Source organism: Scyliorhinus canicula, chromosome 5 (assembly GCF_902713615.1).
Source record: "Scyliorhinus canicula chromosome 5, sScyCan1.1, whole genome shotgun sequence".
NCBI lineage: Eukaryota > Metazoa > Chordata > Chondrichthyes > Carcharhiniformes > Scyliorhinidae > Scyliorhinus > Scyliorhinus canicula.
In genome coordinates, this window is record NC_052150.1 from 200,679,313 (window position 1) to 200,702,346 (window position 23,034).

Sequence of the window (23,034 nt, forward strand, 5' to 3'; positions counted from 1 at the left end):
TTCTAATAAGGCACTTCCTTTTGTCCTACAGATGTCCCATGCAGCAACTAGTGCCTTGTGTCGTTCAATAAAGCTGCAGTGTGAGCTTTACCCATCCCGGGAAGTAGCAATCTGCTTGGACCCCTACTGTGGACTTGGATTTGTTCTTTGGTGCCTCTGCAGGTGAGGAGCTGATATCATGAAATAAGCATGTTTTATCCATATAATCTTAAGGTTCCCAATTTCCCACCATGGTTAAAGTAATAGAAGAATATATAACGAAGCCCATCCCTTCGTTTTCATTGCTGACCAGAGAATAAAACTCTAGCGGAAAAGAGAATGCCCATTCAAAATATTTGGTCCTCCCAACCCCCAATTTATAAATTGTTAAGATAAAGTGAAAAATGGGTTAACTGCCTGATACAAACAATTACTATTCTGTTCTTTCTGACTTCTTCAAGAATCCAGGGTGAAGTGTGTTTGTTGAACCTGTTGGCACAAGCTACCTTTAATTTTGCATGTAATTGGCAGTCTTTCAGGATCATTATTAAATGCCAGTCTCTGCTGGCTGACTAGCTGGCATGTTTACACATGTCAAATTGCACTCTTGGGAAGTAATGAATGATCCCAGAAAAATCCCAATTGGATTGTTCCAGGATACAAGGTTTATAGTGGCTAGATTTCTGACATTGTTGATCCTACTGGCTTTCATTCTAGACATAATCCGTTATATACAAATATGGGTTCAGTCTTAGCAATTACCTTTGCAGTTCAAATGCCAGATAATTCTTGCTTCACTTACAATTTGTTTTGAGTACAGCTTTGCAATATTGAGGCTAATGACAGCTTGGTTCAGTGTTAACACTATTGCCTCTGAGCCAGAAAGTTGTGGGTTCAATATTCATCCCAGAAATTGAGCTCGGAATGTAACCTGACACTGCAGTAAAGCGCTGAGGAAGTAGCAACATTTGGACTATGCGAGCGATTTAGCGGAACAATTTTTAAGTGTCATTTTGGGTGCGATTGATGGGATATTGCTTCACGGCTGCGTTGGCAAGATCGTAGCCTGTATTTAATGGCACTTAGTGGCAAGAATGTGCCCCTAGACCTGGCCAGGCTTCTCGATGCTGGGGATGCAAAACAGGGCATCCTGTTCCCCCGAGGGTGTCAGATGCCCAACAGCAGGGTCATCAACACCACCTGGGAGACAGTGTCAGTGGCTGTCAGTGCAGGCAGCATGATGAGGAGGACCAGCGTCCAATTTCGGAAGAAGACAAACGATCTCCACCCAGCTGCAAGGGTAAGTTCCCACCTCTCTCCTGGCATCAGTTCCAGCTGCCACTCCTCAAATTCCCAAACCCCCCCCCTCACAAATCATTGACTGACCCTTGCACCCTTCCCACATCCAATCTTTGTGCTCGTCCACTCAGCAGCCCCTAGCACCCACCAGCACAACCCCTTCATGTCCAGTTGAGGTGCCCACACAGGCCATCTGCTGTAGACAACCATAAAGTGGGAGACCCTCTAGGGGGTGGACTGCAGTGCACCACCAGAGCGGTCCAGGCATCGGGATAGCATTTTGAGCAGGCCCATGCACCACTCAATGACAGCAAGGGTAACAACATGGGCCTTGTTATATTGGGTCTCCACCTCGGTTTCCAGCCTCTGCACCGGCGTCATCAGCCAGCACCTCAGCGGGTACCCCTTATCCCTCAGGAGCCAACCCGTCACCCTGGGGTGGTCCTTGAAGAGATCTCAAAGTACCCAGGATGCATAATCCAGAGGTGGTGGTCACACACAAGCTGAACATTCATGGAGTGGAACCCCTTCCTATCAGTGAAGGGCACTCCCTGATGCCCCTTGTGTGCGCAAGGCGACATGCGTGCCATCAAATAACCCCTGAACCTGGGGCATCCCAGTGATGGCGGAGAATCCTGCACCCTGGGCATCTTCGTGGATCTGGTCCAGCTCCAAGTTGATATAGTCTGCTACCCCGGCATACACGGCATCGGTGTCTTCACGGATGCACTTGTGGCTGTAGCTTGTGATATGGCACAAATCCCCACTCAAGCCCTGGAATGAACCAGTTGCATAAACGTTCAGGGCTGCAATGACCTTCATGGCCACCAGGCACAGGTGTCCACCTCATCCAGGGGTGCCAACGTGACTATATCATAGTTGAGATGGAGTCCCCTTGTCACATGCTGTTAGTCATCGCCTCAAAACATCAATGATGCCTATACACATTTGGCCATCGCTGGCGTCTCCCTCTGGGTTCCTCCTCAGTCTGATGAGCAGTCAGGTCGTCAAGGTGTGCGCTGGCCCCCTGCACATGGGGTGCCACCTCAAACCTGTGTCGACGCTACTGTCACCTTCCCTGGTGTCTGGCCACTGTAGTGATATCATAGTTGTGTTGTAATTCCCTGACTGACCACTAGGAGTCTCATTAGCATGTAAGTGAATGCTGGAGTCAGGTGACCTCAGATTGACTGGGGAGCTGGAAGAGAGAGGTTGCTTGTGCATGTTAATTCTGTTATTCATCTGTTCTTTTGTGTATATTTGACCCACAGCTAATGTTAATAAATCGTTTATAGCTTTAGCTACAAGTGTTCTTGTAATATCAATCAGGCCATCTGACAAGAACATTACAGCCACCTGGGTTTCCAACAGCACTACCAGGGCAGCTGCTGTGGGGCCAATATAATCAGCCATATTCTTATATCTGCAAGGAACTGGAGAAGGAGAAAGACTGACAATCAGTTAGGGCTTCCATCCCAGGACCCTGAAATCCCTCAAGCCTCTGCCACCCTTACGTGTCCCGCCTTCTCTGAGTGCCATCCATTGAGCCAGTTGTGCTGGAGAACCTCGCTCAGCATGCTCACTCCTGGTCATATCAGGAGCCCCTAGAACCCAGACCACTGCCAGGAACGTTAGAGAAACTGTGCTGGGATACCCTCCCCTGATCCATGCATTCCCCCTTTTGGTTGTGAGGATATCCCCAGTGCTGAAGCCCAGCTCCTGAATGTTTGATTGTTGGCTGCTGCCTCTATGGTGCTGACGCTTCTCGAGTTTTGAAATGCGATGTAACAATGAAATGAAATGAAAATCGCTTATTGTCACAAGTAGGCTTCAAATGAAGTTACTGTGAAAAGCCCCTAGTCGCCACATTCCGGCACATGTTCGGGGAGGCTGGTACTGGAATTAAACCGTGCTGCTGGCTTGCCCTGGTCTGCTTTCAAAGCCAGCTATTTAGCCGTGTGCTAAACCAGCCCCTGATAATCATCGTCCGAGCACGTGTACCCACAAGAAACCACTTGAGTCATATTTTATTGTCAAAAAATGGTCAACAGGAACAAATATTTGAAAATCAACTACAACAGTCCACAGATCAAACTAACCATTAAACAACAAGGAACCATCACCGTTCCATATTGGTACCAATACAAAGCTATATCAGCTCATTTTCACAAAAAAATCCAAACACATGGTATAACCCCACACAGGCTCCTCATCAGAAACAGAGGTTAAGCCTGAGAGAATGTATTATCATGTCCAGAATTTTATCGTGGAAATGATCTGTTCATCAATGCGTCATTTGTTGGTTGTTCCACCTATCAGTGCCATTCTCCATCCAGGGCCACAACTGTGCAGCCCCTCCCACATGCCCCAATCTCATTGGCCCAAACCCTGACATCCACGTATTCCACTGATGCTCAAGGTGCAGTTGGAACATTATTGATTTCCAGGGTGTTTAACCTGCGGTGATGTGCCAGTTACAGGCAGCACTCCCCACACCAGCTACAGAAACATCAGCAATCTACGAAAGCATTTCTTCCAACCCCGAGAGCAGGTGGTCCATTTGGAACAATGTCGCACAGCAGATCCAGCAGCGTCTTCTTGCTTCAAACTGGATTGCCTCTGCCCCCATATGTTCCCCTGAACCCGATGTTCCAGGGCACAGATACCTTAGAAAAAATTATCCTTCTTTCCAGCTGCAAAGAATGGACGAAACAGTAGCTTTCAGGTGTCTGCAGTCACCGGCAGGAACAAGCAGCAAACACAACCTGAAGCTGTGAAGTGCTCTCACAACTGACAAGGCTAATTACTTATTAGCAATAGTCTTCAGCTGTGGAGCTAGAGGCTGCTCACAGTCAAAGGGAGTTACAGTGACATTTAACATATAACCAAGAACAGTGTTCTTCCCTGGATGTTTCTGGTAGGACAGACAGGCAGCAGCTGTAGTTGCCCCTGTTATGGGTCTCCACAATAGTTAAAGATGGCTTGGAGGCCTCACAGACGAAAAGACCTCACCCTCATCCCCCGGCCCAGGGGTGACCCCTGACCTGGAACGCCTCAGCCCCTAACCAAGCCCAACCCCCCAGAGGGCATCTCCTCTCTCTTTCCCCCACCCCCCCATGGAAATAACTACTCGCCTCCTCACTTCCCCTCAGCAGCCAATACACTAACGTCACGTTTTTAAAAAGGAATACTAAACGACGCCCGCGTTATTCCCCACTGAGGAGCCGGTAAATTCCAAGGAGGCCGTTACATTCAACTTGAATCTCGCTATTGAGATGGAAATTAATGTAAATGGGAGTTAATGATATGCTCGTCATATTTGGGCAAGATCCCGGAACTCTCCATCGGGAACGGGCCGATTAGATAGCAAACTGATCCAGACCAGGCGCAACGCGGTGGTTAGATCACGCCCAAGATCTAATTTTTCTATCGGGATTTACCTATACCCATCTAATAAGCAACGTTTTCCAAACCAACCCTCTTCTCTCACATAATTCCATCAACAACAGTGGAGAAGGCTGAAAGGTGACCTTTTTGAAACATTCTGAGAGGTCTTGACGGGGTTGCCACTCGAGAGGATGTTTCCCCTCATGGGGGAATCTACAACTTGGGGGCACAGTTTAAAAATAAGGGGTTTCCCATTTAAGACTGAAATGAGGAGAATTTTGTTTTCCTGAGGGCTGTTAGTTGTTGGAATTCTCTTCCCCAGGGAACAGTGGATGCTGGGTCATTGAATATATTCAAGCCCGAGTTAGATAGATTTTTGATCTACAAGGGATCGAGGGTTATGGGAGACGGGCAGGACAGTGAAGTTACGGCCACATTCAGATCAGCCATGATCCTATTGACTGGTGGAGCAAGCTGGAGGGTCCAGGTGACCTTCTGCTTCTATTTATTATGACCTTTATTCATCTTGTTTGTGGGCCTTGCATTGTGCAGATTAGCTGCTGAATTTGTGTGCATAATAACTGACTGCACTTCAAATAAATTTGGGGATGCCATGAGAATACTTTAGGTTGCTTTATAAATGTAAGCGTTTCTAATGAATGGTGCGGTACTTGTATTTATGTACTGTGTGTTACATTTGTGCCATTCAGTCCCTGCCTGTGAACGGCCATGAACCAATTTATCCACCTAGAACTATTAAGTAATACTAGCAAAATTAATACTTTTTTAAAATAACTACTGTACATTTATTGTCTGGGTTATTGCTGTAAATCAAATCATTTCTAACCTGCACTATAAGTAGGTATATCTGTTATTACATGCTTAAGGTGTCATAGTTTTGTTCAATTTCTTTTTCATGCTTTTAGTTTTCAATATAGTGAGTGCTTTAGAGATGTATTTTTTTCTTCTTCTATTTTCAGCAACTCCCTGGCAACAGTCTGAGATGAAGTCAGCCTGTTTGCAATCTTGGTGCCACATTTGATTCTGAGATAAGCTTCCATCCTCACATTCGTGCCATTCCTAACACCACTGGTTTCCAACTCTATAACATTGATTAACTTCACCCCATTTCAGCTGATCTGCTAAATCCTCATTCATTCTTTTGTGAACTCTAGACTCGACTTATTTCAGTCCACTCCTGGATGGTCCCTCGCATTCTACCCTCAAACTTAGAAGTCATCCGAAACTTTGCTGCCTGTGTCATTGGCTCATAAAAACTTCCATTCCCCTATCACCCCTGCGTTGCTGACCTACACCGGCACCCAGTCAATCAACGTGTTGAATATGAATTTTATCCTTGCTTTCAAATCCTTCCTTGGCCTTGCCCCTCCCTATCTCTGTCATCTCCTACCCCTCAAGCCTCTGAGATATCTGCTCTCCGATTCTGACCTCTTCGCATTCCCAGTCGCACGTGCTCCCATTGGTGGTTGTGCTTTCAGCTGCCTAGGCCTCCGGCTCCGGAATTCCCTCCGAACACGTGTCTGCCTCTTTACCTCACTTTCCTTCTTCAAGAGACTCCTTCAAACCTGCCTCTTTGATCAAACGTTTGGTCACCTGACCTAATATCACCTTGTGTGTTTCAGCGTCTTACTTTGTTTTATAATGCTGCTGTGAAGCATTTATGTCAGTGAGGCTATGTAAATATGTTGTTTTCAATTCAGCAGACCAAAAAGGACATAGTGCCAGATTCAATATCACAATCTTGTGAGATTGTGATTTACCAATTTACACGGAAAAACTGAAAATACATATGCGATCACAGGCAGCTGGGTTACAATAGGAAGATGAAAGCTGTCTCACACTAGTCTTCGACATACCACTCATTGACAAAGCCACCCAAAACCAGTGTGAGACTTATTGATTCATCCACTGACCCTCTATGATACACAAAAATAATACAAGTATATTCAAGCTTTGACATTTTTAAACTGTCCGTTGTACAATGAACATTTTTTGCGTCATATTGATTTCTTTGCTTGGTTAGAACTTTGTTTTTCTTTAAATGGATCAGACTGTTACTCTGGACTTTTTATGCGTAGCTTTTTATGTTCAACTGGTTTGCGACAACAGTTTCGTTAACAAGTCCAGGTTCGGGCTGACAAGTGGCAAGTTATATTCGCACCACACAAGTGCCAGGCAATGACCATCTCCTACAAGAGACGATCTATACATTGCCCCTTGACATTCAATGGCATCGCTGAATCCCCCACAATCAACTCCCTGGGGGTTATCATTGATCCGAAACTGAACTGGACTAGCCATATTAATACTGTGGCTACCAGGGCATAGAACATTACAGCGCAGTACAGGCCCTTCGGCCCTCGATGTTGCGCCGACCGTGAAACCCCTCTAAAGCCCATCTACACTATTCCCTTATCGGCCATATGTCTATCCAATGACCATTTGAATGCGTTTAGTGTTGGCGAGTCCACTACTGTTGCAGGCAGGGCATTCCACGCCCTTACTACTCTCTGAGTAAAGAACCTGCCTCTGACATCTGTCCTATATCTATCTCCCCTCAATTTAAAGCTATGTCCCCTCGTGCTAGACATCACCATCCAAGGAAAAAGGCTCTCACTGCACCCTATCTAATCCTCTAAGCATCCTGCATGCCTCAATTAAGTCACCTCTTAACCTTCTTCTCTCTAACGAAAACAGCCTCAAGTCCCTCAGCCTTTCCTCATAAGCAGGTCAAAAATGCTAGGAATTCTGTGGCGAGTATCTCACCTCCTGACACCCCCCCCCCCCCCCCCCCCCCCCCACCCGCCCCGCCCCAACCCCACACCCAAAGCCTGTCCACCATCTACAAGGTAGAGGTCTGGAGTGTAATGGAATACTCCCCACTCGCCTGGATGAGTGCAGCTCCATCAACACTCGAGAAGTTCGACAGCATCCAAGATAAAGCAGGCTGCTCGGTTGCACCCCTTCCACAAACATACCTGGGAATTCCACCACCTGGAGGTTCCCCTCCAAGTCACGCACCACCCTGATTTGGAAATGTATAACTATTCCTTCATTGTCGCTGGGGCAAAATCCTGGAACTCCCTCCCTAACAGCACAGTGGGCATACCTATACCTCAAGGACTGCAGCGGTTCAAGAAGGCAACTCACCACCACCTTCTGAAGGACAGCTAGGGATCGGCAATAAATGCTGGCCTAACCAGCGATGCCCACACCCCGTAAACTAATTTTTTTTAGAAACAAGTATAGAATAGACTCATTCTGGGGCAACACGGTGGCGCAGTGGTTAGCACTGCTGCCTCATGGCGCCAAGGACCCAGGTTCGATCCCGGCCTTGGGTCACTGTCCATGTGGAGTATGCACATTCTCCCTGTGTCTGCGTGGGACTCACCCCCACAATGCAAAAGATTTGCAGACTGGGTGAATTGGCCACTCTAAATTGCCCCTTAATTGGAATAAAAATAATTGGGTACTCTAAATTTATATTTTTAAAAATTGACTCATTTTGCAATGTGATTGCATTGGATGCGAATGTGATGCCAAGCAGCCAATGACTAATGTTTTCCTGAATTCCAAATTCAGATATACTGTTTACAGTTTCCTTGCCTTATTAATGCAAGCAGCCATTATCTGCTGACAGTTCGTAATATGAAAATCTGTCAGAAAATTCCTCAATCTTGCCTCGTGAGTGGGTAGGCAGCAAATAAATCACCCTCAATGGGATTTCCCACAAAAAAAAGCATTAAAAAAGCAGCTAGTTAACAGCAAATTGGTCAATACACAATAATGTTATCTAAATTGAGGCAGTAAGTAAATTAACCCAACTGTCGAGCAGGTGCAGCCACTAGTTGAAAATCTTCAGGGACTTCATTGTCCTCCATTGTCAATGAGAGCATTTCTCTTAAGATTTGGATCCGCCTAATGATTTCAGGTTTTTTTTCCTGTTGAAATAAATGCCTGTGAGTACATCTAGCTCTGTTTTAAGCAAAATTTAGTGGCAAAATTAATATTATTTTGGGAATAATTCAATCATAAACTTTATTTTTGGCTGCGAGTATAGTATTCAGGTGGCAAAAACATTGATTTAAGTTATTGGGAGAGCTAAAATGTGACTGGTTATTCACTATGATTTCTGATGGATATTCGCATTACTATTTCTCCAATACTGATGATTGCGACAGCAACTTACTCTCATCCTGTTCTTCCATATTCTTCTTTCTCCAACTCCCTTTTACATGGTTACATAGTTTTTTTGGGCTCAATGCCTGCTTGTAGGAAAATGTTGCTTGATTCGTCAACCACCCCAACACCCCATTTGCTATGCCCCTTGACCTTCTCTGCTCTAGTGGGAAAAGTTCCATCTTTCCGAGGTGTTGTTCTTCGGGTTGCCGACCCTTCCGGAATGGCCAGGAGTCTCCTTGAATTGGCATTGGTCTCCTGGTGGCCAAAGAAAGCCTTCCGGGAGATTTTAATCCACAACACACCAGTGGCAGAGGTAGCAGGCATGCAGACTGGGTTTGCCAAACCCTACCTGTTCCTGATATAATTCTGATGCATCTTTGTTCTAACTAAGGTGTCAATGTACTTCGCATAATGAGTGTTACGAAATGCGCACATGCTCTAATTATGGCCAAACCAAATATCTGACGTAAATTCAGCATGCATTTCTTATTTTTATATTCAGAACTTTGATGTCAAAGCTAAACTTCATTTGTTTTTTTATGGTCTTTTCTACATTGACTTTCACATTAAAGATCTATTCTGTCGGGCACGGTGGTGCAGCCTCACGGTGCCGAAGTCCCAGGTTCGGTCCCGGCTCTGGGTCACTGTCCATGTGGAGTTTGCACATACTCCCCGTGTTTGCGTGGGTTTCCTCCCCACAACCCAAAAGATGTGCAGGGTAGGTAAATTGGCCACCCTAAATTGCCCCTTAATTGGAAAAATGAATTGGGTACTCTAAATTTTTTTTTAAAAAATCTATTCTGTATCCTTCGTTTTCTTTCTCTCTCCCCATTCAGGGTGTTTGTCTTTTTTTTCCCAATTTTCTTTTTCTGTTTTGCATCACTCTGTGATAAAATGTGTCTGTCGCCTACCTGTCCTTAAGATATTCTATGTGCCAGAACAGCATCTGAGATAGGTCACTATCCACACCTGCAAATCGCAAAAGCAGCCATTTACTCTCCACTTTCTACCTCGAGCTGATCTCCCCAGTACCATCTTAGGTCATTTTCATACCAAGTGGCCACTTATCAAACACCTCCTGAAAATCTCTGCTTGCAACGTGCGCATCTTTTTATGCACTCTGATTTCATGAAGCATCAAGTTAAGTTAGTCAAGCATGACCTATCCTGTTTGTGCGTTCGTATGTACTTCTGCCTGTTTTAATGTACAGACTTCTTCCTTTGCAGTGTCTACTCAGGGCACCAGTCCATTCTCATCCCTCCTTCAGAACTGGAGATAAATCCATCACTGTGGCTCCTTGCTGTCAGTCAGTACAAGGTTCGAGACACCTTCTGCTCATACTCCGTTATGGAACTCTGCACAAAGGGGCTCGGCTCACAAACTGAATCACTTAAGGTTAATGATTTTTATTTTTATGATTGCTAATATTTCAATGCTGTGTTTTAATCTGCAGGTTTATTCAAACATTGGACGCCTGCTTCTAATCTTTGTCACACTGTGCACTCTTGTGGGTTATTTCTTGAAAAGCACTTAGTATAGTTGGTATAACAGACTTCAAAATAGAGAAATGTTTGTCAATCGAGTGAGCTGAGGAACCGAGTCAATCAGGTTCTTATGTAAATATTAAACTGAGAAATGACTATTAATGCTCCGGCCACATTCTGGCTGGCAGCTCAATAATACGGAACACCTGCCCAAATCATAGTAATGGATGTTAAATTTGAGAGAGAAGGCACTCCAAGGGCTTTATTTGTATGCCCCCCCCCCCCCCCCCCCCCCAACACACACACACACAACCCCCTTTTTAAAGCAATTTTTAACTTTACATTTTGGGGAGAAGGAACCTCAATTTTGTAGCATCCTTCTCCCCTACTTTCCTTTCATTGCATCCTGTTTTGCTTTTCAAGCTGGAAGGTCTCTTTTTTATTATTCATTTACGGGATGTTGGTGTTGCTGGTTAGGACAGCAATTATTGCACATCCCTGGTTGCCCTTCATGAGGTGGTGGTGAGTTGCCTTCTTGAACCACTGCAGTTCTTGAGATGTAGGTATACCCACTATGCTGTTAGGGAGAGAGTTCTAGGATGTTGCCCCAGCGACAGTGAAGGAACGGTGATAGATTTCCAAATCAGGGTGGTGAGTGATTGGAGGGGAACCTTTAGGTGGTGGAGTTCCCAGGTTTCTGCTACTCTTGTCCTTCTAGATGGCAGTGGTTGTTGGTTTGGAAGGTGTTGTCTAAAGAACCTTAGTGAGTTACTGCAGTGCATCCTGTAGATGGTACACACGGCTGCCATTGTTCATCAGTGATGGAGGGTTTGAATGTTTGAGGAAGAGGGAGCAATCAAGCAGGCTGCTTTGTCCTGGATGGTATTGAGCTTCTTGAGTGTTGTTGGAGCTGCACTCATCCAGACAATTGGAGAATATTCCATTACACTCCTGACTTGAACCTAGTGATGGTGGACAGGCTTTGTGGGGGGGGGGGGGGGTCAGGAGGTGAATTACTCGCCATAGGATTCCTAGCCTTTGACCTGCCCTAGTAGCCACAGTATTAATGTGGCTGGTACAGTTCCATTTCTGATGAATGGTAACCCCCCAGGATGTTGATTGTGGGGGATTCAGCGATGCTAATGCCATTGAATGTCAAGGAGCGTTGGTTAGATCCTCTCTTGTAGGAGATGGCCATTGCCTGACACTTGTGTGGCATGAATGTAACTTGCCACTTGTCTTATTGGCACTCCAGCTTTGAGAGCCCACCCTCTGGCCATTAATTGGCCTGCCCGGGAAACATCACAAAGAGTTCCTTTTCCTGACACACATTTCAGCTGAACAGTGGGGTCAGAACCCTCCGGGAAAATTCCTAGCCCCCAAATGTTGAAGATTCAACACTGGACCATCACTGGAACCCAGAGTATGCTTTGCACATGCTGGAAGCCAGCATAATGGCTTACTCAGCTGTGCACGTGGCAGGGTGTGCTTGGAAGTCCTGGGCAGCATTGTAGCCTAGATGGCCACCTTTTAGAACAGCCCCAATTGATTACTGCATCATCTTTATGGAAGTGTAGGGGGCACCTAAACACTGCGACGAACCAAGGCACAAGAGCAAACCTTTTAGTTTGGGTTACAAGCCGAATGCTCGAGCTACTGAACTTCACCAATGGTCAGTTACAGAAGATTCCATTCCACCAGCCTTACTCTAGTGGAGCAGATACCCAGGAGGTGCAGAGCTAATTTTATATCTGACAATGTCCTGTCAGTGTACAAATTTATTGATTCTTTTTTTATTTGCCAAAAGCCAAAAATACTCTATAAACCACTGATATTGTTGTCGTTCTTTCAAAAAGACTCACTATTGCAATTTGTTTTGAATTTTAATTAGCTAGACCTGCTTAAATGGCGGACCCTAATGAAACAATTTGAGGAAGGGAAGTGGAGAATAGATTTAAAGGAATTTATTGGCTAAGATACATAAGAAAGCTAGAAGAACCGGTCAATTATTTAACTTTTTCAAACCCCTGACAGTGTTGGACTTCAGTTTCTTCACTTGCTGTTTTTTTGGAATGGCTTTAAACAAAAGATGGTCAAAACCCACATCAAATTATTCATTATTATTCTAAATGCATTATGTGTTGGAGGAATATATATTTATGGTAAGATTTCCTGCGGTAACATTTTCCAAACATGATTAAGTCCAAAGATATGCAGCCTAGGTGGATTGGCCATGCTAAATTGCCCTTAGTGTCCAGAAAATGGCACTGTAAATTCGATACAATTCTATGAAATTAAAGTACATTTTTGTCTTGGCTTCCAATAACGGGTATGCATCATTTTTACTTGTGAACTAGCCACAGGCCAGCCTGTAAATGCCTGTGCTATGCTGGAATGTTGTTCAGTTTCTAGCCATTTCTGGTGTATTAGGGATGGACAGTAAATGTTGATCTTGCCAGTGATTTCCACAGCCATAAGAAAATAATAAAATTCCCACTGTTGGAGGGCACGAGTATGTTGGAATGGCTGCAAATATTTGGCCTCATTGATAGGGTAACATTTATGTGCTAAATTACAATGTCTGTGGCCGTGTTGTTTGAAATAGCAAGATTTCCAAATTCCGCAGAAGATCAATAAACATTTATGGCCAATTTTTCACCCTGACCGTTAACATGTTTTCCATGGTTAAATGTTTTTGTTTGCTTTATCGTTTGCCAATTTGTTGTGTTTTCTGCCTTTAGACAAGAGGATTGGATCTATCTCGAGTACGAACCTGTGTTGTTGTTGCCGAAGAACGTCCTCGAATAGCGCTCACCCAGTCTTTTTCTAAGTTATTTAAGGACCTGAACCTTAACCCACGAGCAGTTAGTACATCGTTTGGCTGCAGAGTGAATCTTGCTATTTGCCTTCAGGTAGGAATTTGCACACTCTGAATATGCTTGTCTTTATTACTGTTGTAACGTTAAGTGCGGAAGTGATGGGCTCCTTTTTCTGTTTGTAACTAATTGGCTACCTTTATAGATCTTTTAAGTTTTATTTTGTTTTCTTCTATGACATGCAGCAATTGCATGCTTTATGCTTGCTGGGAAAATTCAATTTTTAAAAAGCATGAAATTTAAACAGTTACAAATTCCTGATTTCACAGAACTACTGCAGCCTCTCCCCAGTCTTTTCATTTGATACAGATGTTACCATTTGTAAACATTTAACATTTGCTGAAAGAAGGCTGGCAGAGTTGTTTTCTAGTGTATTGAAGACAGATAGTTTAGCACATTAGATTTGTATAATAAAGGACAACAGATCAGATGTCAGTCAGGAACTCGTCTATTTACAGCCTGCAAGCATTTTAAAATGCTTCTAGTTTGTCTGAAACTATTTAGATACAATTAAATGTTAGCCCTCCGTTCCTTTGTAACACATCAATAGAAGCAGTAACTTGTGCAAAGGGCAGGCATTTTGTGACTTCTTAATAGACAGGGATGACCAATCAATGTCATTGAAATGGAAAATGAATCTAGAATCTCTTTGTTTTTTTTGGTGAGACTGGTTTCACTGCAAATGAAAAAGAACATGGTAAAAAGAGCATTGTTTTGTTATGGCAGGAGTGTGAAATTTATGCATTGCCTTCAAGTTTGAATCTGACGTTCACTGTAGCTGTGCAAGTGAATTATTAACCAACAAATGATCATCACATAGTTTCAATCATTGTTCCACGTATGGGAAAATTATTTGTGTGAAATATGAATCATAAGTTGGGAGCTTCATGCAAATCAGGTTAAAGGAATATTAGAGTTTTGAGGTGTTTTGGCATCGCAGGTTGGTTTCCTGAGGTGATATTATGCATCCAAATTATTACTTGGCAATTCTTCGGAACATGAGATATTTCGCTCAGTGGCAAAATTTCCTTTCTACATTATGTAAATCTATTTGCAAATGTAGTTTTATTTATAACTGATGTATTTACAATTCTGTTGCCAAAGGACTCTATAAATCTACTCTTGAGCAAATTAAAATAATCTATTTATTCTTGTAGTGATGTTTGTATTTACCTATTTACCGTGGCAGCACGATAACATAGCGGTTATCACTATGGCTTCATAGCGCCAGGGTCCCAGGTTCAATTCCCGGCTTGAGTCACTGTCTGTGTGGAGTCTGCACGTTCTCCCCGTGTTTGCGTGGGTTTCCTCCGGGTGCTCCGGTTTCCTCCCACAAGTCCCGAAAGACATGCTGTTAGGTAATTTGGACATTCTGAATTCTCCCTCGGTGTACCCAAACAGGCACCGGTGAATGTGGCGACAAGGGAATTTTCACGTGAACAAATTTTTAAAAATTATCTTCAGTTCCAAGGAAGGGATTTTTTAAAATCAGCTTTCATACTGGCTCAGATTTTGTAGTTAGCAACAAATGAACAGCAGTTGCCATTCGTTGTTCCTACACTTGCGCACAGACCTTGGGCTGAATTATACGAGGCACCATATTTCAATCCTCCTTGTTAAAAAGCCTGAGGGAGTCTGCCAAGGGAGCACCAGCTGCCCTTCAGCCATATAATGGCCAGTTGGCCGTGAATAGGCTTTTTAAAATTACTCTTTCATGGGATGTTGACATCACTGCTGAGGCCAGCATTTATTCCTATTTCTAACTGTTTAAAAAAAATAAATATAGAGTGCACAATTCTTTTTTTTTCCAATAAAGGGGCAATTTAGCGTGGCCAGTCCACCTAACCTGCACATCTTTGGGTTGTGGGGGTGAGACCCAAGCAGACACGGGGAGAATGTGCAAACTCCACACGGACAGTGACCTGGGACCATGATCAAACCCGGATCCTCAGCACCGTGAGGCAACAGTGCTAACCACTGTCCCACCGTGCCGCCCTCCCTATGTTCTAACTGCTTTTGGGCAGCTGATGGTATGATCCTTATCCTTCGAGGTGGTAGAGGTCACAGGTTTGGAAGGTGGTGCTTAAGAAGCCTCGGTGGGTTGTTGCAGAGCATCTTGTAGACGATACACATTGATACCAATGTGCGTTAGTGGTGGAGGAAGTAAATGTTTAAGGTGGTAGATGGGGTGCCACTCAAGTGAACTGTTTTGCCCTGGATGGTGTCTAGCTTCTTGAGTGCTGTTGGAGCTACACTCATCCAGGCAAGTGGAGAGTTTTCCATTACAGTCCTGCCTTCTTTTTTTTAAATGGTGATAAGGCTGGGGGAAGCAGGGCATTGGTTACTGTGATAAATGTAGAAACTGATATTTATTGCATTTTATAACTGTTGTAGTAAAGTTTTTAAAAGCCTGGGTACGGTATATATTTGTTGCAGTAATATTATTAACGAACCTAGGTTAAATTATCCGGACCATGTATTACTGCTGAATGAAGAAGTCATAAAAAGTGAGGTAACCATGGTTTCTAACCATCTACTTATTTAAATATAGAGGGCTAATGGAACATTGTTATGATTACTGGAGATTCCCTGGAGACTAGATAATTTATGAGGGGTTGTATTTAATCCTAGCTAAGCAGGCCATGTAACACCTTAATGGGACACAGATGATGCCATTAAAGGGAGGAACCAGGTCTGTCTGTAGTTTTGCAGTTTGCAATAGGATTTGAGGCTGACGAGAGAAGGATTTTAAGTTGAACAGCAGTTTTGCCAAATGCTACTAGGTTGAGTGGAAGTGTACTGTTCTGCTCTTGAAAGGGTCTCCCTCTCCAAAATCTTTTACACAGCTAAGCAAGTAATCTGTTTTTTAACTTTATTAATCAGTGATATTTGAACGGTATTGGGGTGCTTAATTGGAGTTAGTAGCGAGTATAGATAGTAAGTTCAAGTTTTTCTTTCTGTTTAAGAACTGTTTAACTAATAACGGTAAAGCTATTTGTTTGATAATGTGGTGAATTAACATAAATGATACTTATTGGTCAGTCATCATTCCTGGGATGAAGTATCCTTTCATCAGTTTTACAAATTTAAAATAATTATTTGGGTTTCTTGTTGGGTATCCTAACAAACGTTGAGGTCTAGTCACCACAGTTACTCACCACAGAATTCCAAGCCTCTGACCTACTCGTGTAACCACAGTATTTATATGCCTTGGTCAGTTCATTTTCTGGTCAATGATGACCATGGTATTGATAATGGGAGATTCAACGATGTTTACACTATTGAATGTCAAGCGCCGTTGGATAGATTCTTTCTTGCTGGATCTGGGCATTGCCTGACACTTCTGTGGCATAAATATTACTTGCTACTTGTCATCCCAGGCCTAGATACTGTCTAGGTCATGATGCATATGAACTTGGACTGCTTCAGCATCTGAGTAATCACAGATGGTGCTGAACACTGTGCAATCACCGACAAACATCTCCTTATGATGGGGGAAGGTCATTGATGAAGCAGCTGAAGATGGTTGGGCCAGGGTGCTACTTTGAGTAACTCCTGCAGCCATGTCCAGGGCTTGAGATGATTAACTTCCAACAACCACAACCATCTTCCTTTGTGCTAAGAATGACTCCAGAATTTTCCTCCTAATTCCCAATGACTCCAGTTTTGCTCGGCTTCGTGATACCACATTTGGACAAATGCTGCCTTGATGTCAAAGTTGGTCACTTGTCTCTTGAGTTCAGCTCTTTTGCCTTTGTTTGGCCCAAGGCTGTAAATCACAAGTTGAGTGGCTCTGGCAGAACCGCAACTGAGCGGCAGTGAGCAGGTTATTGCTGAGTCCACTTGATAGCACTGTCCACAATAATGTGGGGCAGTGGGCTATCTGCCTTCTGGATCATGAAGTTCTGCCTCAGAGAGCTGCCAACCTGTTGGAGAGTCTCAGCTGTCCAGCAGTTCAGGACAGAGGGTGTGGTGTTAGATCCAGAGTTTGGCTTTGTGTTTGAGGGTCTCACCAAGTGCCATGCTGGCCGGCCCTGTTAAAGGGGACGAGGGGCATGGGGAGCATGGGTTTGAGAGGCCAAGAAGAGAGAGAAACCTGGGGAGTGTGCAGGTTTGGCGGGGAGGGGGGATTTCGCTGGACCTGTTAACGAGGGACCCCTAGCCCACCACCAACCTACAGGTCTTAGCATTTAATATGGGCTCCTCCCACCACCAATGAAATCGTGGTGCGGAGGGCAGGTTGCACACTGGATTTAATGAGCCATCTGCCTTCAAGCATGTTCAGTAAGAAGTCTTACAACACCAGGTTAAAGCCCAACAGGTTTGTTTCGATTCACCTGAGGAAGGAGCTGCGCTCCGAAAGCTAATGATTCGAAACAAACACTGCTGGACTTTAATCTGGTGTTGTAAGACTGTGCTCACCCCAGTCTAACGCCGGAATCTCCACATTCAAGCGTGTTGGCAGTAGTAGAAAATGGCACCCTCCAGAGAGATTTGGGACCTGTGCAAACTAGGCACGGGACTCCTATATCAATCCAATTGAAGAATCCTTTGGTATCCAGAGTCTGAATTGGGACGTGTAAGTTAAATTCAATACCAAATCATGTACAGAAAGCAAATTAGAGATTTTTTAAAAATCAGATTCGGAGTGATAGATAAAAACGACAAGAAAAGTTTTTTTTTATTGTTTGGCATTAGTTAAGACTTATCATATATTAAAAATGCACTTCCACTTGAAAGTATAAGCCCTAATTTTTTTCTAATTCATTAGTGGATGTTTATCATGTATTTGTATAGTGAAGGTTCTGGTTGAGCAGCTACACATGAATAGCAATATTCCAATTTTTGTGCTCAACAGCATGTGCAGATGCTAGAGATTACTGTCTGCTTTGCTGCTTAATAATGATGTGGAGATGCCGGCGTTGGACTGGGGTGAGCACAGTAAGAAATCTTACAACATTAGGTTAAAGTCCAACAGGTTTGTTTCAAACACGAGCTTTCGGAGCGCAGCTCCTTCCTCAGGTGAATGGACAGGTATGGAGAGGTACATACCTCTCCATTCACCTGAGGAAGGAGCTGCGCTCCGAAAGCTCATGTTTGAAACAAACCTGTTGGACTTTAACCTGGTGTTGTAAGACGTCTTATTGTGCTTAATAATGGTAAGAGCTCACAACCTAACTGTTAATTTCTAACATAAAATCAGGTCCAATATTTCTTTTAGAAAATTTATAGCACAATGTCAACCATGAGCTGCAAAGCTGTTTCAAGGCCCAATTTCAAACAATTTGAGAGCATTTAGATCAATAAAACTGATTATGTCTACCACTTGCTTTCACAAAGCTAAAATCAATCCACGTCTAAAAACAACCAGTCAAGACATAAAAACCTACAAGGTGGTAAGGATTTATATTCTGGAACGAAAATGAATAAATTTGTGTTGTTTGATAGCTGCTCCCTGTTCAAGCAATCCATGCTATTTTAATAAACGACTTTTAATAAACTTACCTAGATTTTCAATTCTGTGCCAAACATGGCTTGTTCGAGCAGGGGATGATGATCAAGCAAATATAGTTCTATCTTTTTTGAGTTCCTGGATACAGATCCTTACAATTTTGTAATGTGTTATTTTTTTTGTCTCGCCTGGTATTTTTTTAGAATTAGGTTGATTTATTCTTGGTGAAAACAAATTGTGTAAGCTTTCTTCCGCCTTCTGGATTTTTTCTCAAAATATTATGTTTCGGTGCTATATTTAGTCACCCCACCGAGCTTAAGTATTCTTAGATTTAAGAATTTATTTGGAATTTTGTAATAATCTAAATTAACACTAGACCTTCAGAGAATCATGGAAGAGGATTAGCATATTTATTCTGGATGCAGCCTTAGTGAATGGTTTTGCAGATTTAGCAGTGATTATGACAGCGAAACCATTAGCCTTACTCCACTGATACCGGTGGTAGCTTCTAGATTCCACTTATGCTCTAAAGAATGTGGAATTCCAAAAGTTACTTTTGGTGGTTCAATGTTCCACCAGGCGATATGCTGTTGGCATCCCTCAGACTGCCGACCAGTCAGTGAATTGAGAGAACTTAAATTTTTATGATGTTGGTCTCCTATGAAAACCTTGAAAAAGTTACCCATTGCTGAACGAGGTATAGCTGGGTTTTTTTAAGTGTGCAAATTTCATAATTACTTCTAAACAACCTCATTGTCTCTGAAAAGCTAATTTGATGTTTCTGGAATGTCAAATTTACCCATTATAATAAATTACATAACTTTTTTGAAGTTTGCTTATATTACTATTTCAGCTTCTGTCAAAATCCAATTATAATCAATTATTCAGCCGTCTGAAAGTTTAAATTGAAAGGGAAGAATAATGTGCTTTCAGCTTCCTGGTTTGCTGTCTGGAAGAATACTTTGATATGGTTGGCTGCTTATCTAGCATGCTCACATTATTGCCTACCTTAATTGATGCCAGATTTAAGCTGCCATTGGGGAAAGGGAAGTCCTCAGTTTCCTTCAAGATCAGCGCAAATGATGTTGCCTTGCCGCTGACCGCAGAACCCAATCCAGTGTTTAACAGTGATGCTCCGGAATGATCAAGATGCTTATTTAACATAAAGTCAATATAATCCACAGATTAGTGGCAGCAAAGCCAAAGTTGGCGGGGCTTGGTTTGCAGCATAAGCTGTGCCAATTCCTTTCCATTATTTCTTGACAAATTGAGTAAACCTGAAGTTATTTAATTTTCTGTTGAAGAAAGTAATTAAAAATATGTATATTCTGTGCAAAAGCAACTTTGTTTAATCTTGTTTGCACAATGTTGGGTTAAGTTGTCCTGTCGGCCTGAGTAATTGTAAGATCAATTACTAAAACACTGGGAAAAACATTTGTATTTGATATTGTGCAAGCGTAGCCCTTCCCTTATTTTATAGTGGTGGGATTTAATGTAATTGAATTCATAGCCAAAGTCACTTGTGTGTCTCTGTGCTTTTATATGGGGTAAAGGAAGACAGCTGGACCACAAGATAAGTACAGTGCATCTGATAAAACTTTAGCTTAATAAGGAGGCCAGCTGATATCTTCCACGTCTTGAGTAATTATGAGTCGTAGCCCTTATAATTTAGCTTCTAACTTAAGTTTTTGTGAAGGAAATAAATAATGCAGTTCTTCCATTTTCACTCTTTGAAATATGGTTGAGAGACAAAAGAAGCAAAATTATGGTGGAATAAAACTCAATATTATATAAACAAAAGTAAAAGTATAAGTGCAGATATACCTTTCACTCTTCACCACCCTCCATAGAGGAAGAAAGGAATAGCAGGGAAATAAAAAGCAAATTACTGCGGATGCTGGAATCATAGAATTTACAGTGCAGAAGGAGGCCATTTGGCCCATCGAGTCTGCACCGGCCCTTGGAAAGGGCACCCTACCTAAGCCCACTGCTCAACCCTATCCTCATAACCCAATAAACCCATTTAATCTTTTTGGACACTAAGGGCAATTTAGCATGGCCAATCCACCTAACCTGCGCATCTTTGGACTGTGGGAGGAAACCGAAGCACCCGGAGGAAACCCAAGCAGACATGGGGAGAACGTGCAGACTCCTCACAGACAGTGACCCAAACCAGGAATCAAACCTGGGACCCTGCAGCTGTGAAGCAATTGTGCTAACCACTAAGCTACCGTGCCGCCCCGGAATCTGAAACAAAGTCAGAAAATACTGGACAATCTCAGCAGGTCTGACAGCGTCGGTGGAGATAGAAGCGAGCTAGCATTTTGAGTCTGGATGACTCTTTGTCAAAGCTCGCGAACTGAAAATGGGGTCAGTGTTGTGGAGGGAGGTGGGGGTGGTAGTTGTGGGGCTGGATAAGGGGCTAACAATAGGTGGAGATTGATAAGGATGTCGAGGACAGAAGACAAAACTCCCGTAAATAGGGGTGATTAAGGCCAAGAATGGTGCTGATAGTGGCACATAAAGAGATTAGAATGTGTGAATGGCAGAACAAAGGTGACCAGTGTGTCAAAGGACAATTAGGAAAAGTTGGCCCAAGTGGAGTGGGGGGAGGGTGAGGGGGAAAACAGATCAGTGGTAGAAATTAAACTAAATTGATAGAAATAAAAATTGAGTGAAGGTGAAGAGAGCATTCGCAAATTGAAGTTGTTGAATTCAGGGTTAAGTCCGGAAGGCTGTAATGTGCCTAATCGGAAGATGAGGTGCTGTTCCTTCAGTTTACGTTGGGCTTCACTGGAACATTGCAGCCGGCCAAGGATGGACATGTGGATATGAGAGCAGGACGGTGAGTTGAAATGGCAAGCGACAAGAAGGTCTGGATCCTGCTTGCTGACGGACCAGAGGTGTTCTGCAAAGCAGTGACCCAGTCTCTATTTAGTCTCTCTAATGTAGAGTAGACCGCACTGGGTGCAACAAATGCAATAGACCAGGTTGATTAGGAGGGTGCACGTGGAGCGCTGCCTCACCTGAAATCTTACAGGCGGACAGGAGGTACTCAGAGTCTCCAAATGAGGAGCTCCTGAAGGTGCGTCAGAGACTTCAAATGGCGCTTAGGCTCCTTTCCACAGGTAAGGCGGAGGGTCAGCTGAGGAGGGTAAAAGGGGCAATATATGAACATGGGGAGAAAGCTAGCAGGATGATGGCACATCAGCTGAGGAAACAAGAGGAGGCGAGAGAAATAGGGAAAATAAAGTATTTGAGGGGGAAGACGGTGACGGGCACGGTGGTGGTGAATGAAGTGTTCCGTGAATTTTATAGCTAGCTATACGAGTCGGAACCCCGGATTGGGAGGAGGGCATGAATCAATTCCTGGGGAGGCTAGAGTTCCCGAAGGTAAATAAGGAGCTGGTGAAGCGGGGCGGGGGGGGGGGGGGGGGGGGGGCACGATTGGGTTTGGGAGGTGATTGATGGACTGGGGGCGATGCAATTGGGTAAAGCCCCAGGACCTGATGGGTTCCCAGTGGAATTTTATAATAAGTTCTCTGGGTTACTGGGTTGAAAGCCCTAACCGCTCCTGGTTAGGGCTTTCAACGAGTCCAAGGAACTGGGAGTACTCCCCCCATCGTTAACACAGGCATCAATTTTTCTCAGCCTGAAGCGTGACAAGGATCCGGAGAGCTGTGGATCGTACAGGCCAATCTCCCTCTTGAATGTAGATGCCAAATTGTTGGCAAAGATCCTGGCCACTCGAATAGAGAATTGTGTCCCGGAGATAATTGGGGAGGATCAGTCGGGATTTCTAAAGGGCAAGCACCTGACATCCAAATTTAGACGACTTCTTAATGTAATTAGGATGCCAGTGGAGGGGCGAGAGGCTGAGGTGGTAGTTACCATGGACGCGGAGAAGGCTTTTGGTGGAGTGGAAGTATCTATAGGATATTTTAGGTTTGGGTTTGGGCAGGGACTTGTGGTGTGGGTCCGGATACTGTACCAGGCCCCGGTGACAAATGTAAGAACTAACCGAGTTCGCTCAGAATACTTTAGTCTTTGTCGGGGGGGACAAAGCAGGGATGCCCGCTCTCCGCATTACTGTTTGCCATGACCATAGAATCCTTAGCAATGGCTCTGAGAGCAGCGAATACCTGGAGGGGAATAGTGAGAGGGGGGTGGAGCACAGGGTCTCTCTCTATGCAGACGATTTGTTGCTTTATATCACGGACCCGGTGGGAGAGATGACCAAAATCATGGAGGTATTCGGAGAATTTGGGCGATTTTCAGGCAATAAGTTAAACATGGAAAAAAGCGAGATGTTCGTGATTCAGGCACGGGGGCAGGAAAGGAGGCTGAAGGAGCT

The 23,034-nt window shown here is 43.8% G+C and overlaps 1 protein-coding gene across 9 annotated transcripts in view; it reads left to right on the plus strand.

Moving 5' to 3' along the window:
- Positions 1–23,034, plus strand: part of LOC119966517 (disco-interacting protein 2 homolog C) — a 687,551-nt gene that overhangs the window by 597,798 nt on the left and 66,719 nt on the right. For all 9 annotated transcript variants that reach the window (XM_038798337.1, XM_038798340.1, XM_038798339.1 and 6 more), the window contains 3 exons: positions 32–162; positions 10,095–10,263; positions 13,094–13,264. In XM_038798337.1, the coding sequence (XP_038654265.1) occupies positions 32–162; positions 10,095–10,263; positions 13,094–13,264 (471 nt within the window). The remainder of the gene's footprint in view (positions 1–31; positions 163–10,094; positions 10,264–13,093; positions 13,265–23,034) is intronic.